Consider the following 27373-nt stretch of genomic DNA (forward strand, 5'->3'; position numbering starts at 1 on the left):
TCAGTAACTCGATGCGTTAACCATGGTGATACCAGTGCTTTTTTATGCGTTGATCTCAGCCGTGGGGATCTTTGGAGCTGCACACGCAGGTACATGATCGAAGGAATCTGGTGGGAACTGCATGATGTGACTTGTGAGAAAGTGACATTTTCAGCTGCACTAAGCAAGCTAACTTACTACTGATGTGTAGTTGGCATTTAGGCATTGCAAAGCCAGCTAGGAAGCTGGTTGTATTAATGTACTAATCTATCTCATTTCTGTAGAGAAAGATAATTGTGGCTTCTCGGGGAAATGGCTGGACTCCGTCGCTGTCTCAAGAGACCTCCTGAAAAGGGGGTTTCACAGGTACTGGCCGCTGTAACAAGCTCTTTTTTTCTGTTGTCATTATCATTATTTTATTTCCTAGCTTGCTAAGTATGTATGCAGGTAAGATGGTACGTATACCATCCACCAAGCTACGGGCAGACGGGTCTACATTACATGATTAAAAACTACGTCTCTGTGCTTAGGGAACTAAAGACGACTGTGCAGTATGGCCCCCTCTCACCTGACGGGCTACAGGCTCTGTTGGTACAAACCTTACCCCGAGGTGTGTTCATGGATCCGTACCAGCTGGCCTCGCTACACCAGGACACGGGTTTACAGGTAGCCAAGAGCTTCTGCCAAGGAATGCGGAATGACAGAACATACATACACATACACACACACACACACACACACACACACACACGCTGACGCTGACTAAAGGATCAGGAGACAGGCAATTGGGTTTATTTCTTTGCATAGTGTCACTGGACTTGCTAGTGGTGAAGACATTGCACTCTGGATGAGAGAGTGTTTCTGCTGTGTTGTCTTAATTACAGAGAGCCAGAGCACTTTTTCCAGAGAGCTTTTTATAACAAAGAAATGAGAAGAATAGAGCTAGTCACCCAATTAAACACATGGCACTCACTAGTGCCCACAAGAGACATTGTGTCCAATGCTCTCCCCAGCTAACAGTTTTAATCGAAAAAGCTTGCTGACACAAAACTAGCAAAAAAAGGTTCATTTTAATGGCATAATTTTATCTTAATGGCATGAACATAATGACAGATATAAAAGATTAAAGGAGCTAAAGGATGGCTCTGACCCTCTTCATCAGCACGTATGTGATTTTGCTGTGCAGTGCTGAGCAAGTTACAGTACCTGAGATGCTTCGGGAAAATTTGTCTGGATGTACAGACAAAATATGTAAGCATCGCCTGAGTGTATCTGTATGTGTGGATGTAGATTTAGAGGGGCGGCGGTATGGCAGAGAGGTAAGGAGTAGTAACTGAAAGGTCGCAGGTTCAATTCCCTGCTGCCACACCGTGCTGTAACTTGGGCAAGGTACTTAACCCACTACCTTAGCTTAACTTAACTGCCTCAGTAATTCCAGCTGTGCAAATGGATAAAACTTTAAGTCTGTCTGCGCAAGAGTGTCTGCTAAATAAAAATAATGTAACGTGACAGGTATGCTGCTCTCTCTGTACCCTTTGATGTAAGGGGTTAGACATACAGTTGGGGGCCATCCTTGGCTGTCTGGTTTGCAGTGCTTATACACGCTTTTAGCAGCAGGACAGAGATATTGGAGTGGTTCAGCTGAATCTATTGAACTGTTTTGTTTTTCTGTTTCTGTCAGGTCCTTCTGGACTCTGAGGTAGATCTGGAAGCTCCTGCTTACCTGTCCCAGGGGTTCTCCGCCTTTGTGTACGCCACATGGGACCCAGAAATCCCCGGGCGTCTCCAGGCTGCAGTGCCGATCCACGGCCGGTACCGCCGGCCGTCTGGGTCAGGGCGGGGATGGGAACGGGTCGAGATCGAACCCCCGCGGATGCTGCTCAGGAGAGAGGGATGTGAGTGGTGCCGTTTCGATCAACAGCGAGGTCACAGCGTGCACCCCTCCAAATTCTCCTCGAGGTGTTCAGGGGGAAAAACTGCACATCTGAAAAACGAATCCTGTGTGCGTGCGTGCGTGCGTGCGTGCGTGCGTGCGTGCGTGCGTGCGTGCGTGCGTTTGTTTCAGCGCTTTGCTCCTTGTCATAAGTTCACCCTCACCTCTCAGATGGGACAGTGTCAATGCAAAAGATCTGAATACTCTCCCTGACTGTGTCTGAGATCTGGATATTTTCATGCCATGTTGCTGTAGTATCTGGAAGACACTGCGCCTATCTTGGGTTCCTGTACTCTGTATGTGCAATATTGTGCAGTCTGAGTATCAAATAGTATTCTGGAAGAAGTCTTTAGACTTTCAGTGCTTGCAGTGGCTCGTTCCTGTGGACCGTTGTCATGGAATATAGAGGATTGCATATAGCAAAATGTTTATTTTTGTATGAAATCTTAACTGTCTCGGCTTGAGTGTGGAGCGGAGAGGTCTCTTCCATCGGTAAGTTTTTTTTTTTTTTCCTTTTAAGGTCAGCAGCTCCTGCCTACCCCTCCTCATGTGCTTGTGGATGCTCCCTGTACATTTCGCAACCTGAGCAGATGCCGATGGCTGGAGATCCAGCTCCCACAGGTACTGCATGCTCACTGAAAATATGGAGCAATGTTTAAACTAAGGACAATAAAATGCAGTGTGCTCACCTACTAAGCACACTAAAAAGTTGCCAGAGGAGTATTAACAGTTCAGATTGTATTATGAGTGTTAAACACGATGTTACGTGTTGTTTTAGATTTCTTAGAACATTTCTGTATATTCAACATTATAGAGTTTTAATGCTTTTCTTTGGAGCATGCTGAAAGCTAATGTTAAGGACTGGAACAAAAGCTGAATTTCAATCAATAATTGCCTTTCTTTTGAGAGAAAAGCATGGGGGGAAGTGAAGTTAAGTAAAAAAAAAAAAAAAAAAATACATTAGTTTGCACAATTTTGCATCCTCTTTTTCAAGCTGTCATTATTTTTCCCCAATGTTCCAGGGAGCCAGTTGTCTAATTATTTCCATTATGTCCCCTCTCCACAGGGTCAGATGGATGTGAGTCTGGAGCTCCCTGTGGGCAACCAATCACTGGTGGTGTCGGTATGCGCCGGGACCTTGCTGGTGACACTGCTGTGCTGTGCCCTCATCACTAGAGCTGTCTGGAGGCATGGCTTCCTCCAGGCCTGTTAGCCTAAATAGCCGTGCGTCTAGGGTGGAATTCCCTCCCTATTCAATGAAGTGCAGCAGAGACGCTTGTCAGTTGGGCTGTATCGTGTGTCCAAGAATGGTGGCGGGTCCCCTGAAGGGCGCAGGTCCTGCCCCACTGTCTCACGTTTGTCGCTCGGTGTTGAAGCCAAACTGGAGAGCAGGCGGACTGAACTCCACCCTCACCCGCCTGCCGTTACTCTTCGAATGTGTCAGACGAAGAGGGGACTTTTACTACGGATGGACCCTGATCAGGACCAAAATTACTTTGCTCTAAAGGATGGAAAAACCTCAGGAAAAATACAACCTATCAAGCTTTTATAAAGGAGAACATTGGTGATGACTGCTGACCGCAAAACACTTCTCCAGCCCTCTCCTTTCTCTACAGGATGGTGGTGTTTATGACTGTGACATGCACGGCGCTCACATGTGAAGTCTGGTGCTTTTTTTTCCACAGCATAAAACAGATTATTTTGTTTTCTTTTTGGGTGGTCTTAGCTATACTGTACATTTTACTTTTATGTATTTGGAAGGACTATATATAAAAAATAAAATCTTATGACAGAAAAAAAGTGTCAATTATTTGTCAAATCATTAATTAGAAATTACCTCATCAATATATAATGGCTCATAAATGAAGTAATTTCTCATATTAAGTACTACCTACAATTTAGTACAACCATGACAAAGAGATTACAGATGACATTTAGTCCAGTACAATACATTTGATAACATTTGATCCATGCAATGTTACAACTATCCATAGAGCAAATACTATTTTAGTATCTTCACACGTTTCTGGCTGGAGCATTATCACACATCAGTCGCTATGGACTACGCATCCAAATCTCAGTTCAAACTCTTATTGTGAAGAAATCCACCTAGGAAGGTATCGTGGAATCCTCTCAACCGTTTCATTGTTTTGAAGGGAAAAAACAGACTACGTCACCCACAATGCTTTTCGAAAACTGGGAAAAGTGGTTCTCATTGTTTGCTTCCGTCTCTTTCTTGGTGAGTTTCAATCACGTTTAAATGGTGAAATATAGATAAGGTGAATCTACAGATTTACAGTAGTTTACCAAAAATCGGAACTGTATGCTTGATATAGTTGAAGCATTTCTAACGTGTTCCGAGACTGGGTTGGGTCAGTAGTTCCGCTTCCCCTGCGCCATTGCGGATCCACTCCGGTCCAAGAAGATTAAAGAATAAAAGGAACGCACGAAAAATATCTTATTTTAAATTATCCTACGTCTATTATTGGGTCTGCAACTAATCACTGCAACAGTATTACGAACAGCCAAACCGCTTACCGGGACTGAGGAGGCGAGCTAAGTTTTGTGGAAGTTTGCAGCGGAGTTTCTCTGGTGAGTCTGAACGCACACTTTTTTAGCTGGTTAGCTGGATAGCTAATTTCTTCTGTATTCTGAAAACGGAGATATCAGATGAGATTGTTCAAAATATGTATGCTGAACTGCTATGAATAAGCACCGTTTTAACGGATCCTAAAAAAGTTTCATTTGCTCGAGGATTAGTTTGTAAGTTATGCACATTTTTTTCGGAAATAAGATGAGCAAAGTTTTAATCAATGCTCAATCACTGACGTTTACTAGGTAACGGGGTGGTTGGTTCGTTAGCTAAATACACAACGTCATGTTATTTAGCGTTCTCAACTGAAGATAGTTGAGTATATTATTAGCTGACTAGGTAGTCGGATAACATTCAGCGGCTAGACTAGATACGAGGTAGCTAGATTGCTTATTAAGCACTGACACGCACACAGGTGTAATGAATGTTAGGATATAGTTTGCAAGAGTTTGGTGCACGTAGCAACAAAATATAGATGCTTGAACAGATTTTGCAGGATCTTTTTAGATGGCTAATGTGTATCACTCAACGACACCGTTAGACTAATCAAGTCACCTACTATACAGGCTATTGGCCTGCTAGCTTGCAGCACTTGGTCAGCGAGATGATGTCATTGACTTTTTGGCCGCTGGCAGCCCTTTGCTGTAGCAGCAAACTCCGGCGCTCCTTCCGTCTGACCGCAACACGAGGTCGCGATGACCGCACTCGTCAGATCCAATCAGCACCAGAGGAAGGTGCTCCGAACTGTTGTAGTAACACACCCCCCTTTTTAATGCGGTGAAAAAGAAAGACTGTGGGGTTAGTGGGAGTTAAGAGTCTGAAGTTAGACTAATTGAAGACATGTTGCACGCATGTACTGCACGTTAAAAAATACAGTTAGAAAAAATCTAGGTCAGCAGCCTGTGAAAGTGTATTACTCTTGCCTGCATGTAACAGTGTTTACCAGAGTGTAAGTTAATCAATCAAACTTTTGGGATGTTTTTTTTTTTTTTTTTTTAAATACACGGCGTGAACAATGTAAAAAAGCGACACAATTTAATAAGTGAACAGAACCACAGGCAACGATTTAAGTAGCCAAGATACTTAACCACTTGCTACACTGCCGCCCCATCATTGATGATATGAGTCTTAGGTCAGCACACTTCAGGGTGTGCTTAGCATAACAACATTCTCCTGACGCTGCTTTGTTTCCATAAGAGCTCAGTATCCGCAAATTCGCAGCCACATTTGTTTAAAAAAAAAAAAAAGTATAGTTGTCCATGTGATCCTAATTGTGTAGTACTGAGCAGTTGACCGCAAGACATTTATTTCGTTTCATGAACAGTCAGTAGAGCAATAGTTTGGGTGCCTTCGGTCCTGGGGCCTTAGTGAAGCAGTCTCAGAAGCCATAATGATCCGTGTGGTGTGGACCTCAGCCATGGATATGCACGCCAAGAGCCATGAACGGAGGAAGAATCTGAATGATTACAATAGGACGCCACTGGCCTTGGTGAGCGACCCCCAAAAAAAGGACAGCTTTGAATAAAATAAAAAAAAAAAAACATTACATTCCTACTTTGTACGGTATGCACACTCTATGCTGTGAATTTTGTTGTCACATTTGTTGACAGAGATCAGTGAGTGTAATGTGCTGAATTTGTGAATGTAGGGTCCAGGTGAGGTTTTTTATGATACATGTAGCAGCCTACATATGATGCCATATGCCCATCAGATTCCACAGCTGCGTCTAGAAGAATGGGGAGCAAAGAGGAAAAATGAATATAGGGCCAGCTTAGAGGTGGCTGTTGCAAAGAAATGTCATGCAGAATCCTGATATATTTTTTAAGGCAGCATCTCTTACATCTTGGGTCACAATGCTGTTTGAGATGGTGAGAATCAAGCATTTTTCAAAGCACAAATCTGTGGTTTGCAGTAGGTGATGATGCTGAGGAGGTTGGTACTGAAATGACACCTCTTGCGTTTTTTCCTGGAAGAAGATAAAATGCACTTGCCGCAATTTTTAGCGCATCATCTGCCTTGACTGTTGAGAAGTTTCAGAACTCACAGTTTGGGCAGTTGCATGTGGGTGGGTTGAGTGCTTTTGAACAATTTCAGATATTGATAAGAAGGCAGTTATTGGCAACAAATGGGAGCGGGTTAGTAGTGTAACAGCACTGAGGATTGACGTGGGTTTTGTTTGGCGTGGAGACACCTTGGGTTGACATAAAGGGGTGAGTGCATGGACCTCTTACACAGTCCTCTTAATTTGTTATCACAGTGTTGAATGTGCCTTTTATGAGTGTAACTCGTTGCAGCAGTTAGCCGGTTGATTGTTAATGGCAGCGCATGTGACTCCTGTCTGTGCTTGATGTGAGTTCTCATTCCCAGAATGCATTGTAGTAGAGTATTGTAAAACAACAGCAGGAAATGCTCCTCTGGACTTCCCTTTTCTCTGAGGCCACAGAGTACAACAGGCCGGCTGGCGGTGCTCCTTTCTTCGCACGGTGAGGTCTAAGGCAGCCCTCGATGTACAAGCTTCCGAACTGTTGACGTGGTTGCTGTGTCGTGTAAAAAACCCAACAGGGTCGTGATACAGTCCTGAGCCCCTGCGGGCAGGGATATGACCGCAGGTCTTTCTGCTTTGGGGCTACGTCTGTGAGTCTGCGTAGGCCGGATTATGAGGAAATGCCGAACTGCCTCACGCACGCATCTTTCTCTTACGGTCGCCGCGGCTGAAGGGTTCTGCGGCAGTTGAAATCGCCCGCCCGGAAGCTTCTTCTTCCACAGAAGGGTTTGTGTGGTCAGTGGTTACTTCAGGTCTGCTGTTGGTGTAGTGTCCAGTCCTAGTTTGTATGACGTCCTGCTGAGAGAATGAGAATGAAGAGGATTTGCGCTGATGGTGAATTCTATTGTTCACTTTATTGATCAGATCGGAATGTAACAGGATTGTCTTTTGTCAGTGGGAGCACAGTAGTGCCATACAGAGTCATTGGTTTTCTAAGTATTTTCATGTTCCAAGCTTTCAGACCGCATTGCCTTTGAACATAGCAGCGTTTGCTAGCCATGACGTTGTGTAGCAGATACTCCAGTTCTCCAGGATTTTGAAATACTTATTCCCTTAAGCGAGCATAATCTGCATTCATTCTGCGTAGTCACTGATTCGGTTAAGTAATTAGGAGCTCGGCTGGAATCAGATCAGGCGAATCTCTGTGCTGCATTCCATAGCCAGGGCTGTCCACAGGGCTGTCCACAGGGCTGTCCACAGGGCTGTCTTCTGCCTGCCACTTGCACACTTTGTCTGTTTATTGTCTTGTTATTTATTGACTTTTTATTGTCTTTCTTTCCCATTGCACTTTATGTTGTCTTTGACTTGCACTGTCTAAATGTAGCACCATGGGTCCAAGGGAAATGTTATTTCAACTGTATACTTGTGTATGGATGGGCTGACAGTAAAGCTCTCTTGACTTGACTTGACTTGACCAACCAGGATCAGTGGCATTGTACGAAACTGTCCCCTTGTAGTGGCATTTTGGTGTTAAACAGAACTTACCCAGTATATCCGCTACAGCTGATTTGGGGAATCTTACTGCTTGTGATGTGAATAGTCCAGGCCCTCCAAGCTTAAAGCCCCAAGTGCGAAACACTCACCTGCGTTGTGCGAAGTTTATGAATTTACCAAATACGTGCAGCTTTGGGCATGGCGTCAGAGCTAGGCAGCTGTTAAAACTTTTCGTCATGGACCGCTCTGAAAGGGTCCGTTCAGCAACTGCTAGGTTGTACGAAATAGTTTGCTTGATAAACACAGAAACTCATAGGTGAAGAAGTCACGCGATGTTAGCCACTTGGAGGGAGCTGTGGTTTGTGGCATGGAGGTTCTGTCAAGCAGCAGAGTATAGCTGGCTAATGCTTCCTGTTTGTTTTTATCCCTTCTTTGCATTAAGACAGTAGACAAACGCATCAGTTAGCAAGTAGTTTACAGCCGGTGAGGCAGGGTATCATAACCAATGGACAGATCGCATGCACAGACCCACTATTCTCACTCAATAGACTAGATGTTTTTTAGCAGTCCTGACAGTCAGCAATGCTGTGTACTATGTGTTTATCGGATGAATAGTGAGCATCTTCATACAGGATCTGTTGGAGCTGAAAGGTGGGGCAGGTATGGTGTGGTGTGTGGTGCTCTCCACAGCGATGGACCCCCACCAGCAACGACCTCCCAGGTGCCAGCCGGAGCGACCCTCCATTTACGTTCCCTCTGATCAGAGGAAACCGAGAGAACGCTGGGAATAATTTGCGCGACCCATAGTTTCTTGGCTCTTATTTTCATTTCTGAATTTAAGGAATTGCTCGCTCTGCTTTTGTTCCAGCGCAAGAAGGGCTTACAGCTCGGAGGGGTGGGAGAAACCATGTTTCTTCTTCCGCCTGGGCTCCTAGGTCCTGTGTCAATCAAAGAGATGATCTCTCAGTCAAACTGATTACTGGTTTAGAATATGGAGATAAACACTGTGGCACAGTTAAGCCATCTGACCTGTAACCGGAAGGTTATTGGTTTGAGTCCTAGATGGGACATCAGAGGGCACGACGCTTAAGATGAGTCAATTCGGTAAAATACAAGATGTGTAAATTGACGACATGCAAATACAGCAAAGAAGCTTTCTTAAGTTACCCTGTAGAAGAGCACCTGCCAAACAAAGGAATAGTTGCTATTATAGGTGATGTCACACGTGTCCTAACTCTGGCTGTTGGCTCTTCACTAATACGCAGAATAGGCCCTATTCATTTGGGTCACAAGTAAGTGCAGTGATATGCAGCAGGCTGAGGCTGTGTGCCATGTGTGAAAGATGGAGACGCATTAGGATATTTATCCTCTTTTCTGCTGTCCTAACCCCTTCTTAACACGCACAGCTCTACTCTGGTCGGAATTCGCGCCCTCAGGGGAGCGTAAAAAGGTAGCTTGTAGATCTTGCGGTGATGACGGCTCTCCGGCAAACGACTCTGAAATGTGCCTTAGGGGAGTGAGCGGGGGTTGGTGCTCTCAGGGGCCTGTTTAAGAGGCCAGGCCCACAGTCCCATGGTGCATTGCTTCCTCCAGCATGCCTGTAGTTGTGAGTCTAACCGAGGGCACCTGAGTTGAGCTGCCTTTGTGATGTCACAGCCTGTCACCGCCTGCGGCAGACCTGTTCTATCTGGCCCTACAAACACACACACGCACAATGTCTCTCTATATCTCTCTCTCTCTCTCTGTGTTATGTCGGCTGGAACGTGATCATTTCTGTGGCTCCGGCACAGACTCTCATTTCGTTTGAGTGACAGGTGTTTGCCACACCCTCTTCAGTTATTGTTAATGCAGATCCTGTGGGGAACCTTGGCTGCACTTGAGAGATGTGGTAGATGTTGTGGCAGCTGGAGAATATCCTACAGCCTGGATCTCCCCATCTCTGAAGTATTTCCCCCTCTGGGGAACTGGAAATGTATGGAGCACACTGGGTGTGATGTCATCGCCCATGTGACTGTGGATGGTGTCCATTGAGAGGGAGGGTAAAAGCAGGTACACAGGCACTTCACTCTCATACAGGCTTGCCCCGTACTTTATGTATGGCAGTAGCAGACTTTCCATCTCCTGCATGCTTGCCTGCCGTGGTACAGCTGTGTAATGGTTTTCCCAAGCTTTCGTTTGAACTCCCATTTATACATCAGTACGTTATATCTGCATACAGGTGCAGACGATACTGTGTCAGTTACAGTGGTCTCTGTGAATGTATACTACTGGACTGCTGCTAGTGGTTATTACAAGGCATTGTTATGTGCAAGGAGAGTGTGAGCTAGAAAAAGTCCACAAACTCCATTCTAGTGGTTAGCAGGTCCACCTTTTTTTGCCTCTGAGGGTTTGGTCTTGGTGGTTGTCAGTGGTGTTTCCCCACACCATCCCACCATTAACCACACTACTTTCTCCCCTCAATTTCTGTCAGTGTGGCTCAGGGATTTCCACCCTACTGGTGTGGAAGTCCGCAGGTACTCACTAACTTTTCGGGCCTGGCCTGGCAATGCTTGCTTTTTGAGGCTTTTTAATTTTTATTTCTGATACAGATGCACAGTGTGGGTGATAGTGTAGCTTAGTGGTAAGGAGCAGGGCTGGTAACTAAAAGGTTGCTGGTTCAATTCCCCTCTGGGGCACTGCCGCTGTACCCTTGAGAACACTTACTCGGGAGTACTAAACTTACCAGCTTAGTTGTGGATAAGAGTGTCTGCCAAACGACAGTAATGTAATGTAATTTAATGTAAGGCATGAGAGTCAGCTACCGTGAGCTTAGGCCTGTGGAGAGAGATGAGCAGCCGGGCTGTATGTCCCGCATATCAGAGGCCCAGCTGCAGCGCACAGCAGCTCCGGGCGTGTCTGTACTCGCACCGTTTGAGGAATGAGCCCCGCCCGATTTTTTTTCGGAGGGCCCGACGCGCCTGCCAAGACATGCACACTCACCCCCAGAGAGAGAGAGAGAGAGGGGGAGAGGGACAAAGTGAGCCGGGACAGAGAGGGTGAAAGAAGAGGGAAGGAGAGGGGGACTGGTGGTCGTCTTCTTCACAAACGCGCTGCGTGGGAGCATAGGAATCTTTCTGGACTTTTTGTTCAGTCTTCCGGGTGACAGGCCGCGATCACAGACTTCTACTGGAAGGTACAGGTTGAGAGGACACCGCCTGGGGGGGGTTGGCTAAGCGCTGTAGGAAAGATAACACTCATGTGCTGTTGGTTTAGTCAGTTAAGCCGTGCCTTGATGACCTCCACAGGTGACTCCACCATAGACGCTGGGGTTAAAAATGGGCATAGAAATTTTAAAGGAGCACTCTCTTAACCTCCGCAAAGTTCTCTCTGTGGGGATACAAACGTGTTAAAACGTGTTCCTTTTTCCAACGGTTACCATTTTGTGAGGAGCCTAGGAGCTTTCGCTTTCAGGATTAGATAAGTAACATCAGCCTTTAAGAAGAGGAGAGTGCAAGTCTTGCTCGTCTCTCGTTCTTGCTTGACCAGAAATCTTGTAGCGCTTCCTTTTGCATGACAGAGGGAATGGTATGTGACAGTTTTGCAGCTGAAAACATTTCCCTGTAACCAATCGGACGTGTATTTAATTTTAAACTTACCAAAAGCTCACCTAGCTATTTGATTGAGCGCCTTGGCTTCTGTAGGAAAGAAAATCAGTCAGATTTTATTGGTTAGGGTGGATTTTTCAATTAAGATTGTATCTTGAAGAATCAAGAAAAGCTCCAAACATTTTACACTTGTTTTTGCATCATAACAACTGTGTGATCCAGACTTCCTCAGCAGAGCTGGGTCGTGCTGATTCAGATCGAATCATTGATTGATTCATTTGTTTGAACACGTGGTTGTGTTTCTTAAATCTCTTGTTACCTGTCAACTCTGGACCCTATTTGACCGATACTGAATAAGCGATATAACTTACCACGAGCATGGTCAGTGTTGACATGTTCTTTTAACGTACCTATGTAAGTTTGAAGATCAGGTTGTTCACATGGAACTGATTTCATTAGTAATATGTCCCAGAGGAACGAAATACCAGGGATGGACTGGAACCTGCCAGACTCTTTAGATTACTTCTGCCCTAACGCTGGGCCAAGTGACTTCCTGTCTAAATATTGACCTCAGGCTACGCAGTGCCAAGCAGAGCCAGAGCACTCCCTTCCAGAGCATACTTCTCGACTGTTGTAGATGTTGTGTGTTATTGTATCAGTAGAAGCAGCGGTGTAGTGTAGTGGTAAGGAGCAGGGTTTGTAACCAAAAAGGTTGCTGGTTCAGTTCCCCTGCTGGGGCACTGCTGCTTAACCCTTGGGCAAGGTGCTTAACCCACAACTGCCTCAGTAAGTATCCAGCTATGTAAATGGATGAAATTGTATCCTATGTAAGTTGCTGTGGATTAGAATGCCTGCTGAATGACAGTAATGTATTGTAGCATGGCTGTCGTAGTATGGCTGTAGAAGACGGCCTTATCCAGAATGATGTGCTTGTCTTACAAAACATTGAAACGGCTAGATAGACACTGAGGCAATTCATATTCCATTACTTGCCCAAGGGTACCACAGTATTCGCACCTGGGAATCCAACCAGCAACCTTTTGGTTATGAGCCCTGCTTCTGACTACTATGCCTTACTACTGGGTTGATTTCACATTTTCAGTGTATACAAAAGACAAGTGGATATAATTCTCTGCTGTTTGGTGAGAGGACAGGCCAGGCTGTATATGGCCTTAGTCACACACACACACACACACTCCCCACCCCTCCCTCACCACCCAGTCCGGCATGCTGCGCGAGCAACCGCCGAGCGGTTTTATTAAGACAATGAAGTTGATTATTTGACCAATCGGAGCACTTGGAGCCACACGTGTGAATGGACCCTCAAGCACAAGTGCGGCATTGTGTCTGCAGTGTCCCTGACCAGTTGATCAATACTCCTTCTTTGTCTCTGGGTAGAGGCTGTGCTCTCTGGAGTTGTTGTCGCTATTGATTTTTGCTGGGTTGTGCTTAACATTTCAGCCATTATCAACGTCATTACTACAGGAGTTTTGTTAAAATTTTAACTGTAGTGTCATGTGACAGCTTGTGTTCTTTGCTTTGTTGTTTTTTGTTATTCCATACAGTCCTTATGTGGATGTCAAACAGCGAGTTGAAAAATGTAGGCTGCTCTTCATAGCAGTGCATAGTGTACTGAATTTCTGCTGAAACAAAGGAAAATGCTCATATGTTCACTGGCAGTAAATTGTTGCAGAGCAGAAATTAGTAGTTCTTATGAGTCTTGCCAGTAGGGTAGCAGGTATTAGAGAGGTTTCAGCTGTGATGTCACTCCCTGAGACTTGGTTAGCTAGCATTGTAGCCAATGTGGCTGGGGGCAGATTGCCTTTAGCTCAACTGGTAACAACGCTGGCTGAGAGCAGGGGTTCAGATCTTCCGGAGGTGCCAGCCTCTTTTATATTCATTACAAAAGCATCACACAAAGGATCTGTGTATCTGTGCACCTTTAAATAAGGCAGACACTGTCTCACCCTGCCACAGCAATTGGGGTTGGATCTTTGCGGGTTTGGATCTCCAAGCTGTTTGGGTTCAGGGTTGAGCCTCTTACTGTAATTAAGAGCTGCCTCAGGGTCTCAGATACAGAGCCCAGGGTGGCAGGGACCTGAACTGGACTAGTCTGAGCTAAAATGGGCTGTGCTGTGTTGGTGTGGACTGAGCTTGGCTGTCCTGAACTGAGATGGGCTGGTCTGAGCTAAGCCAGGCTGAACTGGGCTGGGCTTGGCTGGGCTGAGCTTAGCTGGGCTTGGCTGGGCTGTGTTGAGCTGGTCTGGGCTGAGCTGAACTGGGCTTGGCTAGTGTTCTGATAATCTTTGCACATCTCTGATTTATGTTTTGTGTGTGAACAGATTTGCTATTCCCATTCTCGCCCACAGTGAATGTCTTGGGTTTTCAGCTACTTTTTAGTCAGTAGCAAGTTTGAGAGAGGGGGGAACTGGAGGGAGAGAGGAGTCAGAGAGGGAGTCAGAGATGGTGAGAGGGTACCAGAGAGAGAGCAAGTCAGAGAAATCAGAGAGGAGGAATCACAGTTAGTGAGAGGGAGCCAGAGAGAAGAGCTCCAAGGTAGAGGGAAAAGGAAATTGACTCGTGAGAGTGAGCATTCACCTTATTTGGTTATATGGAGTCTGACAGCGTCACCTCCACCGTGACCCGGCTACGTCACTCTGACCACAAACCTAAATCACAAACCAGCGGAGCATCACGAACAAGGGGTGGGACAGGGGCTGTGGTCTCACGCCCTGCCTGGGGGCGCAAACAGGGGTGTGTCCCCTCTAGCTTCATCTCTTCGCATGGACCTCCTGAATGGTTCTGTCGCATTCATACGGGGGGAAAGTGAATCCTGTAAACAGGAACATGTTCTTATGAAACGTTTTCTTCGCTTCCTCTCACCTACCGCGAAGCCCGTCTGTCTCTCTGCGAGCCTTGCTGTGGTAAGCACCGTTCCCCGGTCTCTCCCGGCAGCCAGACGTGCCGCTCCCCGCAGACAGACTGACAGACTTCCTGTGGGCTGGCTGACTCATGCAACAGGCGACCCAGGATCCCTGTGGATCTCTCGTGAGACGAAGCGCGGAGTGCGGGGTAGAGGCAGCAGTCGTTCGAAGCGACAGCGTTTACCGCCAGGACCTGCTCGTGCTGGTGCCAGGGGATTCACACCGTTTTCATGCTGTTTTTTCCTGAGTGTGTAAAAGCCAGAGACGTGTTCAGATCCAGTATGCTGAGCAGCGATTGGCCAGGATTAATCAGATTCTCTTCGAGTCGTTGCAGAGCTGAATAACTTCCTGTTTTCATTCCTCCCCGTCCTGTTTTCCGCCTCACGCTTGCCCTGGTTATTTTCCTGATGTGAGAAACCTGAGCAAACAGCAGCCCGAACCCTCGCTGAACGGCCCCTTTGTCCGTCCCTCGCACCAGAGCGCTAGCCCACACTCGGACGGGGCTGTCGGTGCAGGGCGTGGGGCGTGACCGCAGGAAGTGATCTCACGGGGTTTGTTTTCAGAATGGGCCAGCGCTAAACACCGTGGTCGCGGTTGGAAAAGCTTTCCCTGCGTGGGGGCTTCCTGCTGCCGGTAACTGGCCCTGGATAAGAATCGTCAGTTTTGGCAGGGTCTCGCAAGGGCAGGCAGCGAGCACTGCGATTTGTTCATGACTGGCGTGTTTGTAATTGCTGCTGAAGTTATTTTTTTATTGAAAAAAAAAACTCTTGTAAATCGCAGTGGGACGTAGACCTAATTCAGCCGTTTGCTGGCTGTTTGAGTGATTTCAGTGGCATGAGATGGTATCGTGGGTAATGACCTCCCTCGCGCCGGAAGGTTTGGGGTCAGTTGTACCCTTCTTCGAGCCCCGCTTTCGTAGAGTCGCATCTCGTCCTCTTCGGGGCGGGGCGGCTCTCATTTGTACGCCAGGCTGGATCGCGCCGCAGAAATGGGGACGAGCTACCGGGCCGTGTCTGGGCACGGCGGGAGGAACATACACCTCCAGGCATGCAGGGTCATGTCAAAGAGAACGCAGCCTGCGAGGCTTAAATACCGCTTCCCCAAACCTGCCCCCGTGGGAGCGCTTTTAGGTGCGTCATGGCGAGCGTGTTGCATCAGGAAACGCCCCCTTAGCTGCCACGCTGTGCGCTGCTGCGCGGTGGGTTAGAAAGAACCCGTGCTGGTGTTGTAGGAAGGGGGAGTGACCGTCCCCTGCTGATTCAGTACGGGGACCTTGCAAGTGGCAGCACCGCGACCAGCGGTGTCGGGCCAAACTGTGTCATCATGCTCTACTTCCTGCCCAAAGCCAAAGCGCTGAGTAGCAGCTTCAGGAAACTGTGCAGTTCATCTCATTTAAAACAAGAGTCAGAGCAGTTCATCTAAAACCAATTCTGGCCGGATCATTTAAAACCAAGTCTAACCAGGTCATTTAAAATGAAGTCTTAACCCGGTCATTTAAAACCAAGTCTAACCAGCTCATCTAAAACCGAGTCTAACCAGCTCATCAACAGCCACCACAGGCTCAGTGGTCCGAAGGAAGGAGAGCCTCCCTCCCAGAATATTAAGTGTTGTTGCATTAATATGTATTAACGGGGGCAAACAGAAGAGTGTTTTCAGCATGGGGAGACCCTGCCAGGGGAATTCTCCCACAGAAAAGCCCTGGAGCCTCCTGACTGAGAGCAGAGACCCAGGGCAGGGGGCACAGCGCTCTCCTGCAGTGACATTGACCATCCAATGTCACTGACTGATCTCACATAAAGGCCTTCCCAGCATTCCTTCCTCCCCAACAGCACTTGCTCACGGGCAAAAAAAAAAAATGCCAGTTGCTAAGATTCCGCTCGCTGTTTTGCACAACCAGTCGCGATGCAGCTGAAAATAGGAGTGACTTTTTTTTTTTTTTTTTTTTTACTGTCAACACAGATGCCTTCATTCATGGCTGGATGTGTGAGTACTATAATCGGCGAGGACGGGGATGACATCATTTGTTTCCCTCTGAAAATGACTCTGAACGCCGGATGGACACGCCTCGACACCCTGCTTGCATAGGCAAACCTCAAAGCCTGATTTCATTGCGCTTAAGGCCAGTCTTTTAGACAGGGGCAGTCTGAGCTACATTTCAATTGCACGCTTGACGGGTGAGATCGTCACAGTGGGGGTGGAGGGGGACTGTGAGTCCGTTAACCTGGTTGGTGCACGGCATCCGTTCAGTGGCAAACGATCACCACACATCATAGTCGGAAGAGGCAGCGTTTCGTACAGGTAATTGAAAAACTTGATTGGGTGATTGGGTTGGGGGATTGATAGGCATCATGGGATTTGCAGTCAGTGAGCCAGTGCTTCTGTTTAACACCTCACCTGAAAGCCAGGACCTGTCGCTGAGCAATATTAGAGGCAGCACTGAGCTGGAGTAATCGTCTGATCTAAAAAAAAAAACTGTGGCAATACTGACCACTCATAGCGTGAGCAGAGAGGCAACCCTGAATGACACAGCACAGGTCTTTATTTTTCCTATTTTGCAATATCAATTCCAGAACACGCTGTACAGACGAGCGTAACAAGGAGGGTGCGGAGACACCCTACCCAGCATGCTCCAGGCCAGCCACCCGTTGTACGCTTCCTCTCGCGGGTAAAGAACCACTTCCCTACCGGGAGGGGGGAGCGGCCTTAATGCACCGGGGCTGGGGGGGAGGGGCCGGGAGACGCGTGTGCCTCTTGGCTCCCCACACAGCGTGAATACAGCGGGGAAAGCCCCTCCTTTTTTTTTTGTATCGTGCTGGAATGTGGACGACCTGCCAAGGAGAAATGGCTCCCGGGCCAAATCTTCCTGCCCCGATAAGGCCTCTCTTCCCTTTCCTGGTCCGGGAGATTGAATCAGAACTCCGGCCAGCCGATCTTGGTTTAGGGCCGCCCTGGTGAAACAGGCAGTCTTCGGCTGCACCGGTGGCACCGGCGCATCGGAGCTTAAACGCTTTCTAAGACTGGAGGACGTGGCCGCTTTCGAAAGGCACGGCTGTGGTTGATGGAAGTGATAAAGAGAGTGTTCCTCTCTGTCTCCGCGCCGCTTTAACCGAGTGCGTAAGCTAAAATTGTTTACTCAGCAGATGCTCTTATCTGGCGATGTATGGTGTGCATGTCATCTGGGTGTTTTGCTGAAGCAGTTCAGGTCATGTGTCTTTCCTGTGTGTACAACAGCAGTGCCTCGCCTGGAAACTGAATGTGCAACCTTCGGGTTACAAGCACTGCTCCTTGCCACCAGACCACTACTGCTAGTTACACTACATTACATTGTTGTCATTTATCAGAGGCTCTTATCCAGAACCACTTACATAGGTTACAGTTTTGTCCTTTCATACAGCTGGGTATTTACTGAGGCACGTGTGGGGTAAGAACCTGGCCCAAGAGTACAGCAGCATTGCCCCAGCAGGGAATTGAACCAGCAAACTTGTGGCTACGAGTCCAACTCCTTGAGAGGGAGTGAGAGACGATCAGAGACAGGTAGACAGTTGGAATAGTTGTTGGCCTTTGATTATGCAGAGGTGATCAGGAAGTCAGCAGCACATTAAATGTTTTTTTTGTGGTGTTGTAGAGGTAGCTTTTTGCTAACCCTTACTCTGTGTGTCCGTCTGTCTTGTCTGTCTGTCCCGCAGGTAGGTGTCTGTGCCCCTCTCTCGCTCCCCCCTCCCTGCCATGTCCGATAACGGAGAGCTGGAGGACAAACCCCCGGCCCCGCCCGTCAGAATGAGCAGCACCATCTTCAGCACCGGGGGCAAGGACGCCCTGTCGGCCAATCACAGCTCCAAGCCCCTCCCCTCCGTGCCCGAGGAGAGGAAGTCCCGCAACAAGATCATCTCCATCTTCTCCGGGGCCGAGAAAGGCGAGAGCAAACCTCTGTTACTTTCTAAAATAGCTGCAGAAATGGCCTTCCCTCAGCTGCTGTGTTCCTGTGACTTACACCATACCTGTTACATTATATTACATTATTGTCATTTTGCAGACGCTCTTATCCAGAGCAGCTTACATAGGTCACAGTTTTTACATGTTATCCATTTATATAGTTTCATATTTACTGAGGCAATTCTGGGTTAAGTACCTTGTCCAAGGGTACAGCAGCAGTGCCCCAGCAGGGAATCAAACCAGCAGCCTTACGGTTACGAGCCCTGCTCCTTACCACAATGCTACATTGCCACCTATGATGCCTGGACCATTGCAGCACCACCTACTCGAAACCACTATGCAGTATGCTATACCGCCACCCTCCGCCTTCCTGTAAAGCTCAGAGAGTCAGGCCCTTAACTCTCGGTGAGCTGTGTGGTCACCTCAGCAGCTTTATAGTGGCTTTTTGACCGGTCCTTGACAGTCAGGCTCAGCCCAGGTTAGGCTTGGAACCCCTCCAGCGAGCCCTGCTCTGTGTGACAGTGTCCCCCTGTGACCAGCAGGTGGCAGAAAGAAGGACAAAGACAAGGAGCGCCCCGAGATCTCGCCCCCGTCGGACTTCGAGCACACCATCCACGTCGGCTTCGACGCCGTCACGGGGGAGTTCACTGTAAGTGAAATGCCGGCGCTGGGGCCCACCGCGACACCTGTCCGCATCGGCCACCATCTGTCTCCCACACTGTCCACTGCCCGCTTACAAACACACGTTTTGTGTTCTCAGTTTGCAGTTTAATGGTATTTTGTTGGCATTGTTACTGATATGTGATGTCTCTACCAGGTTTGTACTTAGCACTGGAGAGGTGATGGTGGTATGTGTCTGGGATCTAGTCTTTACTCATTTAATTTATTCATTTGGCAGGTCTGAGTCCAGGAAACGGTTCTGACTCTTGGTTGTGATTTGATCGTTAGTAATGCACTGCAGTCTGCTGACATCATGATGGCCTGTTCCATCCCCCTGAAGACACCGTGCTTTATTTTAAATGGCTACGCCGTGACAGTGCTTTCACTATGGTGTGACAGCTAGCAGCTACCGACTTCAGCGTAATGCTGTTTCTGACCCCTGTCTTGACCCCTGCCCCAGTGATGCCCCTTAGCCCCTCCCACCTTGTCTCTCCCGTGGTGCCTGACTCCGCACCCTGTCCCTCCCTCCGCAGGGCATGCCGGAGCAGTGGGCGCGGCTGCTGCAGACCTCCAACATCACCAAGTCGGAGCAGAAGAAGAACCCGCAGGCCGTGCTGGACGTGCTCAAGTTCTACGACTCCACGGGCAACAGCAGGCAGAAATACCTCAGCTTCTCCTCAGGTGTGTGTCTGTCTCTGTGTCTCTGTCTGTGACTGTGTCTATTTCTGTGCGTGTCTGTGTTTATTTCTGTCTGTGTGACTGTGTGTCTGTGCATCTGTGTCTGTGCCTGTCTGTCCGAGCCTGTGTCTGTTTCTGTCTGTATGTCTGTGTCTGTGTGTGTGACTGTGTATCTGTGTCTGTCCCTGTGTCTCTGTCTGTGACTGTGTCTATTTCTGTGCGTGTCTGTGTTTATTTCTGTCTGTGTGACTGTGTGTGTGTGTGTGTGTGACTGTGCGTCTGTGTCTGTTTCTGTCTGTATGTCTGTGTCTGTATGTGTCTGTGCATGTGTTTGTCTATTTCTGTCTGCGTCTATATGGGACTGTATGTGTCGCTGTATATGTTCGTGTCTAGCTGTGTATGTGTCAGGGGCTGCATTCTGGCAGAAAGACCTTGACTTCCGGTGGATTTGTCCTGAAGACGATTTGCTGAATGTCCACTCTAACGTCCTCCCTCTCTCCCTTCTTCTCCACTCTCTTTCTCTCCCTTCCTCTGCTCTCACAGAAAAAGATGGCTTCCCTTCAGGGACACAGCCAGTGAGTATAAATGTTCTCCTCTCCCTCTCTGGGATATGTTATTTAGGACAGTTATCCCGTCCCCTCTGTAGCAGACAGCGGGCGCCTTTACCAGTATGGTTAGCGTTTCCCATACTCCCTTGTGTCAGCTGCATAGCACAGCTTTATGCATCTTTTGATTTGTTCTGTAATCCGTGAATGATTTAGTCGTGATTTAAGGATATGAATTATGACTTGGTCTCCTTGTATATCTCTTGAGAAATTAGAAGTGAAGCCCTCCATCTTTATAAAGCTCTTACAGGGATCTCTAATTAGGTGATTGTAGACCAACAGTTCTGTGTTGGTAGAAGGATGCAGTGTAACCGTGAAGAACCATGGGAATTGTAGTCTGATTTCAACCACAGGAGCAGAAGCGTGTGTCACAGTCCCTCTCTCTGTCTCTCTTTGTACGTCAGCCTGCCAAGAAGGGCACAGAAGCCTTGTCCCCCAACATCAAGGACATCGACGACGATGAGGACGAGGAGACCCCCCCTCCCATTGTGGCGCCCCGCCCGGAGCACACCAAATCTGTGAGCCCCTCCCTTGAAGTTTCTCTCTGTAACGTCCATGTTCAGGGTTGTATCGAGCTGCCGTTTGGCAGCATTTCTCACCCCCACACTCTCCCTCCCTCCCCAACACAGGTGTATACTCGCTCCGTCATCGACCCCCTACCCCCACCCGCCACCAGTCCGGATGGAGACTCCGCCTCCAAGGCCGCTGACAGACAGAAGAAGAAGGGCAAGATGACAGACGAGGAGATCATGGACAAACTAAGTATGACTCCCCCCCCACAGCTGTTGCTTTGTCCTGATGTTACTGCTACAGTGCAGCAAGGTTACACTCACTATAACCAGAGGGTCCTGTCTGAGTAAATCATGACCCATAGGGTCCTGTCCATAAGGATCTGTCCTGGTGAATCATGGCCCATAGTGTCCCATTCATGGGTTCCAGTCCTAGTGAAACATGGCCCTTAGGGTCACATCCATAAAGTCCTATCTGAGTGAATCATGAATCATGGCCCGTGGCTTATGATCCATAGGGTCCTGTCCTGTTGAATCATGGCCCATGTGTCCTGTGCCAGGTTTCAGGTCTGTAGTTGGACCAGTTTTGGAGACCAGTGGGGACACTTTGGTGGTTATTTCATTCAAAAGGCTACCAGATTGTAGCCCTCAGGGTTTAACATTTCCCATCCCAAGGCAATCTGGGAAATGCCCACGCCCCTAGAGTGGACCCCCTGATGAAGCCATTATTATATTGCACTGCATGTGTTGGGAAGCACAAGGCAATGCCTTTATTTCTTCTCACTCCGTTTCCTCATAGGAACCATTGTCAGTATTGGAGACCCCAAAAAGAAGTACACGCGATACGAGAAGATAGGACAGGGGTGAGTCCTGATGATGTCCTGTCCTGTCCTGAGGAGCTGGTTCTGACTACTGGGAGATGCCTGTGTGCTGTACCCAAGCATAATGTGGCAGTTCAGGGGAAATCTAGAGTACTAGTACTGGTCAAACTGCCATGTGCTTGCTTTTTTATTACTGCTTTGTATTGCATTTGTATCGGTTGTCCTGTCGTTGGTCTTTCAGTGAAGGAGAGAGTGAGAACCTTGCTTTTCCTACCCTTACGGAGAGCATCCTAATGAATGTTAACCAATAAACTGCATACTTTTAAATATGTTCACAGGCCTCATAGACCAAAAAAATTCCAGAGCATAAATTGGGGCCTTGCTGTTTTGAGATGGTGACATTATGGTGACATGATGTTCGGTTCTGTGCTCTTGTTCTTGAAGGAAATCGTGTTGATTCATGCGTGTATGTGTGCGGTCAGTTTGTTTTGGGCATTGCTGTTGAAAGGCTCTGTCTGTGAAGGATGTGTGCGTGTGTGCACATGTGTTTATGCACCTGTGTGTGTGTGTGTGTGTGTGTGCATTCGTGTGTGTCACCATGCATGTGAGCACCTCTGTCTTGTCACAGGGCTTCGGGTACAGTGTTCACAGCCATCGACGTGGCCACGGGACAGGAGGTAAAGTAGCGAGAGAGACGGGTGGGGGGGGTGGCCGGGGGTGGGAGGGGATGAGTGGCAGAGTCAGGGAGGGGTGGGTATGTGTGGGGTACACCCCTGATTGTGGGGATCTGAGATTAAGGTAAACCTGGGTGATGGGTAAGGGAGACCCAGAGCAAGGTGGAGAAGATTGGGAGCAGTAGGTAGGCCTGGATGGGTTCTAGGTCAGAGGTCATAGAGGGTGGGAGGTCATGGTGGAGCGCTGGTGAACTGACTGGCAGTGTTTGCTCGTTTCCCCAGGTGGCCATCAAACAGATCAACCTACAGAAGCAGCCCAAGAAGGAGCTGATCATCAATGAGATCCTGGTCATGAAGGAGTTGAAGAACCCCAACATCGTCAACTTCCTGGACAGGTGATGCCACCGGCGACAGCTAGTTTGTTGTCCTATATGCTGTTTGCTTGTTTCGTGCTTTGTCAGAGGGCCTCTTCCCTCTTTGAATTACAGTGGAGCTCGGAGGCGCTGATTGGCTGTCTCTGTGTCATGTGCTCACAGCTTCCTGGTCGGGGAGGAGCTCTTTGTGGTGATGGAGTACCTGGCCGGCGGATCACTGACGGACGTGGTGACAGAGACCTGCATGGACGAGGCCCAGATCGCTGCCGTCTGCAGAGAGGTGACAATAAGCTCGCTTTCCGCTGCAGGACCCAGAATCCTCCGTTTCTCTGTCGTGCTGACTCTGAATATTGATGAGGAGGCAGGCATGTAGTCACTCATGGTGAGGGATGATCAAAGGATATTGCAAGTGAAGGTAAAGTTCTCAGCGTGAGACGCCTCCCTGCTGAATGATGGGGTGAGGAGAACTAGGGGATTCTGGGAAATGTAGTCAGTCAGACCGGCTCCATCCGAAAAGGCCTATAGTCCATATGGCCTAGATAAAAACCACTCACATTGGGTCTGGTTGTATTTTGACGCTTGGAAGTGGTCGTGGATTGATCCGAATATGAGTGATCGATATGGATTACCTTGGATGGAATGGAGCTCAGGACTGCTGAGTGGGTAAAGGGAATGGACCTTCCCTTGTTTTCCTGTAGAGATGCAGGTGACCCTCTGATTGGCTCCTTTTCTGTATGTCTGAAACCCCCCTGTCTCTCCTCCCTATCTCCGGCTGCAGTGTTTACAGGCTCTAGAGTTCCTCCATGCCAACCAGGTCATCCATCGAGACATCAAGAGTGACAACGTACTGCTGGGAATGGACGGCTCTGTCAAGCTCAGTGAGTGTCCCGTCACAGTGCACGCTCTTACACACACACACACACACACACACACACACACACACACACACACACTGTTACACACATTGTCTCACATTGCCACATACATACTCCTTGGCCCTTCTCAGACACTGCTGTCCCTCCATCATAGTGCTGTAGTCAGTAAACACATTTCACAGGTTTGTCATAAATACATGATGTCATAACTTCCTGTCTCGTGCTGAGACCTTGAGAGGATCTTGGGAAATGAAGTTTTCTGTGTTGTTCCCTGGGCTAACGTGTTGGTGTCTCTCCTTCCCTCTGTGTAGCTGATTTCGGCTTCTGCGCCCAGATCACCCCGGAGCAGAGCAAGCGCAGCACCATGGTGGGCACGCCCTATTGGATGGCCCCAGAGGTCGTGACCCGCAAGGCCTATGGGCCCAAGGTGGACATCTGGTCCCTGGGCATCATGGCCATCGAGATGGTGGAGGGGGAGCCACCATACCTGAATGAAAACCCGCTGAGGGTAAGCGGGGGGGGTCGATCACAGGGGAACCTCTTTCATCAAGGTTAGCAGCAGTGTAGCATAGTGGTAAGGAGCAGGACTCATAACCGAAAGGCTGCTGGTTCAATTCCCCAATGGGGCACTGTTGCTGTACCCTTGGGCAATGTACTTAACCCAGAACTGCCTCAGTAAATATCCAGCTGTGTAAATGGATAACATGAAAAGGGTAGCTTGTAAGTCACTCTCGATAAGAGTGTCTCCGAAATGACAGCAATGTAATGTAATGTAAAGACTAATGTTCACATACATTGCTCTACTCTTAAATCGCATTATGTCACGTGACGTTACCTGTTTAGCGGGTATGCGCTCCCAGGTTCTGACTGTGCCTCCCACTCTGTTCTGCCCCCCACCCGCCAGGCGCTGTATCTGATTGCCACCAATGGCACTCCGGAGCTCCAGAACCCCGAGAAGCTGTCACCCATCTTCCGCGACTTCCTCAACCGCTGCCTGGAGATGGACGTGGAGAAAAGGGGCGGGGGCAAGGAGCTGCTGCAGGTAAGCCCCGCCCATACCTCCAGGGAGCGCTCACCTGATTCGCCGCTTAGAAGCCTTATGCCCCTGCTTAAAACAGGTGTACCCGCGGCAAACAATCCACAGCTCATCCACAAACACAGGAGACCCTACAGCATTTGTGGGCATATGTTCTGGATGTCTATGGTGAGGTGGGAATCGGTGAACACTATACTGTACCGATAGTAGGCTTACGTGCAAAGAAGGGATTGTTCCCTAAGAAAAAAAACAGTCACGTTTCATTTAATGCAGTGATGCAAAAACAAGTCATTGGTATGCATACTTACACAGCAATGCAATAATCCTGTAACATGTAAAATAAATACATGAGTGTAGGTGTTTGCACTGTGCTCTACATACAGCCCTTGAGCACAGATTAAAGCTGATAACAGAGACTGCTGACTGCCTGGCATGAATGCCAAAGTGCAGGAGGCTCCTGTATGCACAATACTCTACATAGGAAAGAGGCGGAGATTAAAGTTCCTGCATTTCTGCCCGTTTGCATCCGTGTGGGGCTGCAGGGGCGGCAGTGTAGCACAGGGCTTGTAACCGAAAGGTTGCCAGTTCGATTCCCTGCTGTGGCACTGCTGCTGTACCCTCGGACAAGGAACCTAGAATTGCCTCAGTAAATATCCAGCTGTTTCAATGGAAAAACATGCATAAATTGTAACCTAAGTCGGGCTGATTAAGAGCGTCTGCTAAATGGCAGTAATGTACTGGAATGTAATCTGAAGCCACTGGCGTAACGAATGCACACCAGAAGGAATATGGGATGCCTCAGTCAGCCCGAAACATTTCGCCAACGTCCCTTACCCCTTTCTTTCACCCCTCCCTCCCCAGCACCCCTTCCTGAAGCTGGCGAAGCCCCTCTCCAGCCTGACGCCTCTCATCCTGGCCGCCAAGGAGGCGATGAAGAGCAACCGTTAACCGAGCAGTGCCGGCCAGCCTCTTCCCACTGCCGCTGTGCCAATCCTGCAACTCCAAGCCCCTGCCAACGCACCGTGCCAAGACCAAAACGCATTACCCTGCCTGGCCAACAGGGGGCAGGGCATCACCACCACCGGCCTTACGGACTCTCTCCAGTGTTCCCCCGCTGCCAGCCCAACACCCCCCACCCCCCACACACCACATTTCCGCTGTCTGAGGGACAGACTCAATTAATCCACAGACTGGGATGAGGAGGAGTGAAAATGTATGAGGAGGAATCAGGATGTAATTACATTTCATGTCTTTTTTTTTTTTTTGTTTTGTTAATTGGTGATTGCCTTCAGCTGATCAGAGTTACTGCCTGCTTTCTCTGTTGAGTATGTGAAATGAGTTGTCTTCTTGTGACTTTTTTTTTTTTTTGCTTTTCCATTTCCCCTCTGAGCTTGTAGCGGGCCTCCACATAGGTATTGCAATACTTGAATCTCTTCTCCCGAGTCCTGTTCCTTTTAGAGGTTCACCCAGTCCTGCCTCTGCTCTGTTACTAATGCCAGTGAGATCTCGTTAATCCAACGACAGCACAGAAAACAGGGAACTTGAGTGATTCACTGTCACTTTTGTGTCACACAGAAATCATGAGCTGGACAAGCACGGTTTAGGAGACATCTAGTGGTCGATCGCTGTTACTGCACGAGCTGCTCAGTCAGGAAAGGATGCTTCATCCGCTGTTTCAAAAGAGCAGAGAGGGCATCCTCATATAGCAGCATCTATCCAATATGCATTTCCACACGTGATGAACCACAGCGTTGCGCTCAAAACAGCAGAACAGAATGTACTAATTATACTTATGGATATGAATGTATGCTTTATATATGGGTATAAACATATGCATTTCACCAACACGTAACAGTGAGACTTGGGTGCCTAAACATGCCGCTGTGTACCTGGAGTACACCTTGGGTATAAGTAGACTTGTTCTGTACATTGGAGCACAGTTTTGAATCATTTTTTCACCCATTCAGAACGGTATTAAATGAACAGTTTTTTTTTTGTTTTGTACTTGTAGGCTTCTTTGAATATTTTGAGTCTCCACATTCTGTTACCTGGTTTCTTTTTAATCATTTGGAAACAAAAAGGTGCACTTTGGTATTGGGCCTGACTGAGAGCTGTTAATTTAGGGTGTCGGCTTTGTTCCACTTAAGGTTCCTTGTTTTGCGGCTGTCGGGGGAGAAGACGACCCTCATGGGGTGAGTTAGTTTTGGGGAGTGACAGGGTATGACTCTCGTGCCTAAACACTTTTTTTCCTCACAGTTTTCTTAAAAAAAAACAAAAAAAACAATGGAAAATAAATCAAAAAACAAAACTAACTGTTTACTGTATGAGATGAGCTGTGTCTTCATTAACTACACAGGGACTTAGGTAGCTAAACTTTCAACAAAAATGTTTTAAAAATTTTGTTTTGTATATTATGTACTTTAAAAGAAGAAGAAAAAAAACTAAAGAGGAAACCGCTGATTTAGAGATCAGGACATTTTTTTGACTAGTTGTTATATATATGTATGTATATGTATACTTTTTGTTTTTTTTTTTTGTTTTTAATAACTAACAATCTGACAGTTTAGAACAGATTAAAGTATTTGCAGTTGTTAAAGTAATTTTGATGTGAAAAATGATCACTGTGTGTCCATGTCTGTGGAGTCTAACTCGTTTTGCAAGTAAAAGCCTTGTTTCTGCAAAAATCAAAGAAAAATGCAAAAACGTTTGAATGGAAA

General features: G+C 47.8%; 2 protein-coding genes across 3 annotated transcripts; both read left to right on the forward strand.

The window, feature by feature from the left end:
• Nucleotides 1–21: 21 nt before the first annotated feature.
• On the forward strand, nt 22–3560 carry pigx (phosphatidylinositol glycan anchor biosynthesis, class X). The gene is made up of 6 exons (XM_036522801.1): nt 22–89; nt 264–345; nt 510–645; nt 1661–1874; nt 2433–2533; nt 2979–3560. The coding sequence occupies exons 1-6, from the start codon at nt 23–25 to the stop codon at nt 3123–3125; spliced, it is 747 nt and encodes a 248-aa protein (XP_036378694.1). The 5' UTR covers nt 22; the 3' UTR covers nt 3126–3560.
• Nucleotides 3561–4154: 594 nt separating this feature from the next.
• Nucleotides 4155–27125, forward strand: pak2b (p21 protein (Cdc42/Rac)-activated kinase 2b). 2 transcript variants are annotated; one of them, XM_036521368.1, is made up of 15 exons: nt 4155–4504; nt 18178–18404; nt 18967–19073; nt 19618–19765; nt 20306–20337; nt 20772–20885; nt 20997–21129; nt 21676–21739; nt 22326–22374; nt 22654–22766; nt 22908–23025; nt 23524–23623; nt 23932–24128; nt 24525–24662; nt 25518–27125. In XM_036521368.1, exons 2-15 carry the CDS (start codon nt 18218–18220, stop codon nt 25602–25604), a joined length of 1587 nt encoding a protein of 528 aa, XP_036377261.1. In that variant the 5' UTR covers nt 4155–4504; nt 18178–18217; the 3' UTR covers nt 25605–27125. The 2 variants fall into 2 exon arrangements, with proteins under 2 accessions (XP_036377261.1, XP_036377262.1); XM_036521369.1 differs by lacking the exon at nt 4155–4504 and adding an exon at nt 10992–11155.
• The last annotated feature ends 248 nt before the right edge of the window (nt 27126–27373 follow it).

This window comes from Megalops cyprinoides, chromosome 2, assembly GCF_013368585.1.
Source record: "Megalops cyprinoides isolate fMegCyp1 chromosome 2, fMegCyp1.pri, whole genome shotgun sequence".
NCBI lineage: Eukaryota > Metazoa > Chordata > Actinopteri > Elopiformes > Megalopidae > Megalops > Megalops cyprinoides.

Bases quoted from the DNA above. Each gene is read 5' to 3' on its own strand.
- pigx (XM_036522801.1), top strand. From the start codon at position 23: ATGGTGATACCAGTGCTTTTTTATGCGTTGATCTCAGCCGTGGGGATC. The intron at 346-509 runs GTACTGGCCGCT...CTCTGTGCTTAG, and splicing joins CTGAAAAGGGGGTTTCACAG to GGAACTAAAGACGACTGTGC. The intron at 646-1,660 runs GTAGCCAAGAGC...TGTTTCTGTCAG, and splicing joins ACCAGGACACGGGTTTACAG to GTCCTTCTGGACTCTGAGGT.
- pak2b (XM_036521368.1), top strand. From the start codon at position 18,218: ATGTCCGATAACGGAGAGCTGGAGGACAAACCCCCGGCCCCGCCCGTC. The intron at 19,074-19,617 runs GTAAGTGAAATG...CTCCCTCCGCAG, and splicing joins CCGTCACGGGGGAGTTCACT to GGCATGCCGGAGCAGTGGGC. The intron at 20,886-20,996 runs GTGAGCCCCTCC...TCCCCAACACAG, and splicing joins GCCCGGAGCACACCAAATCT to GTGTATACTCGCTCCGTCAT.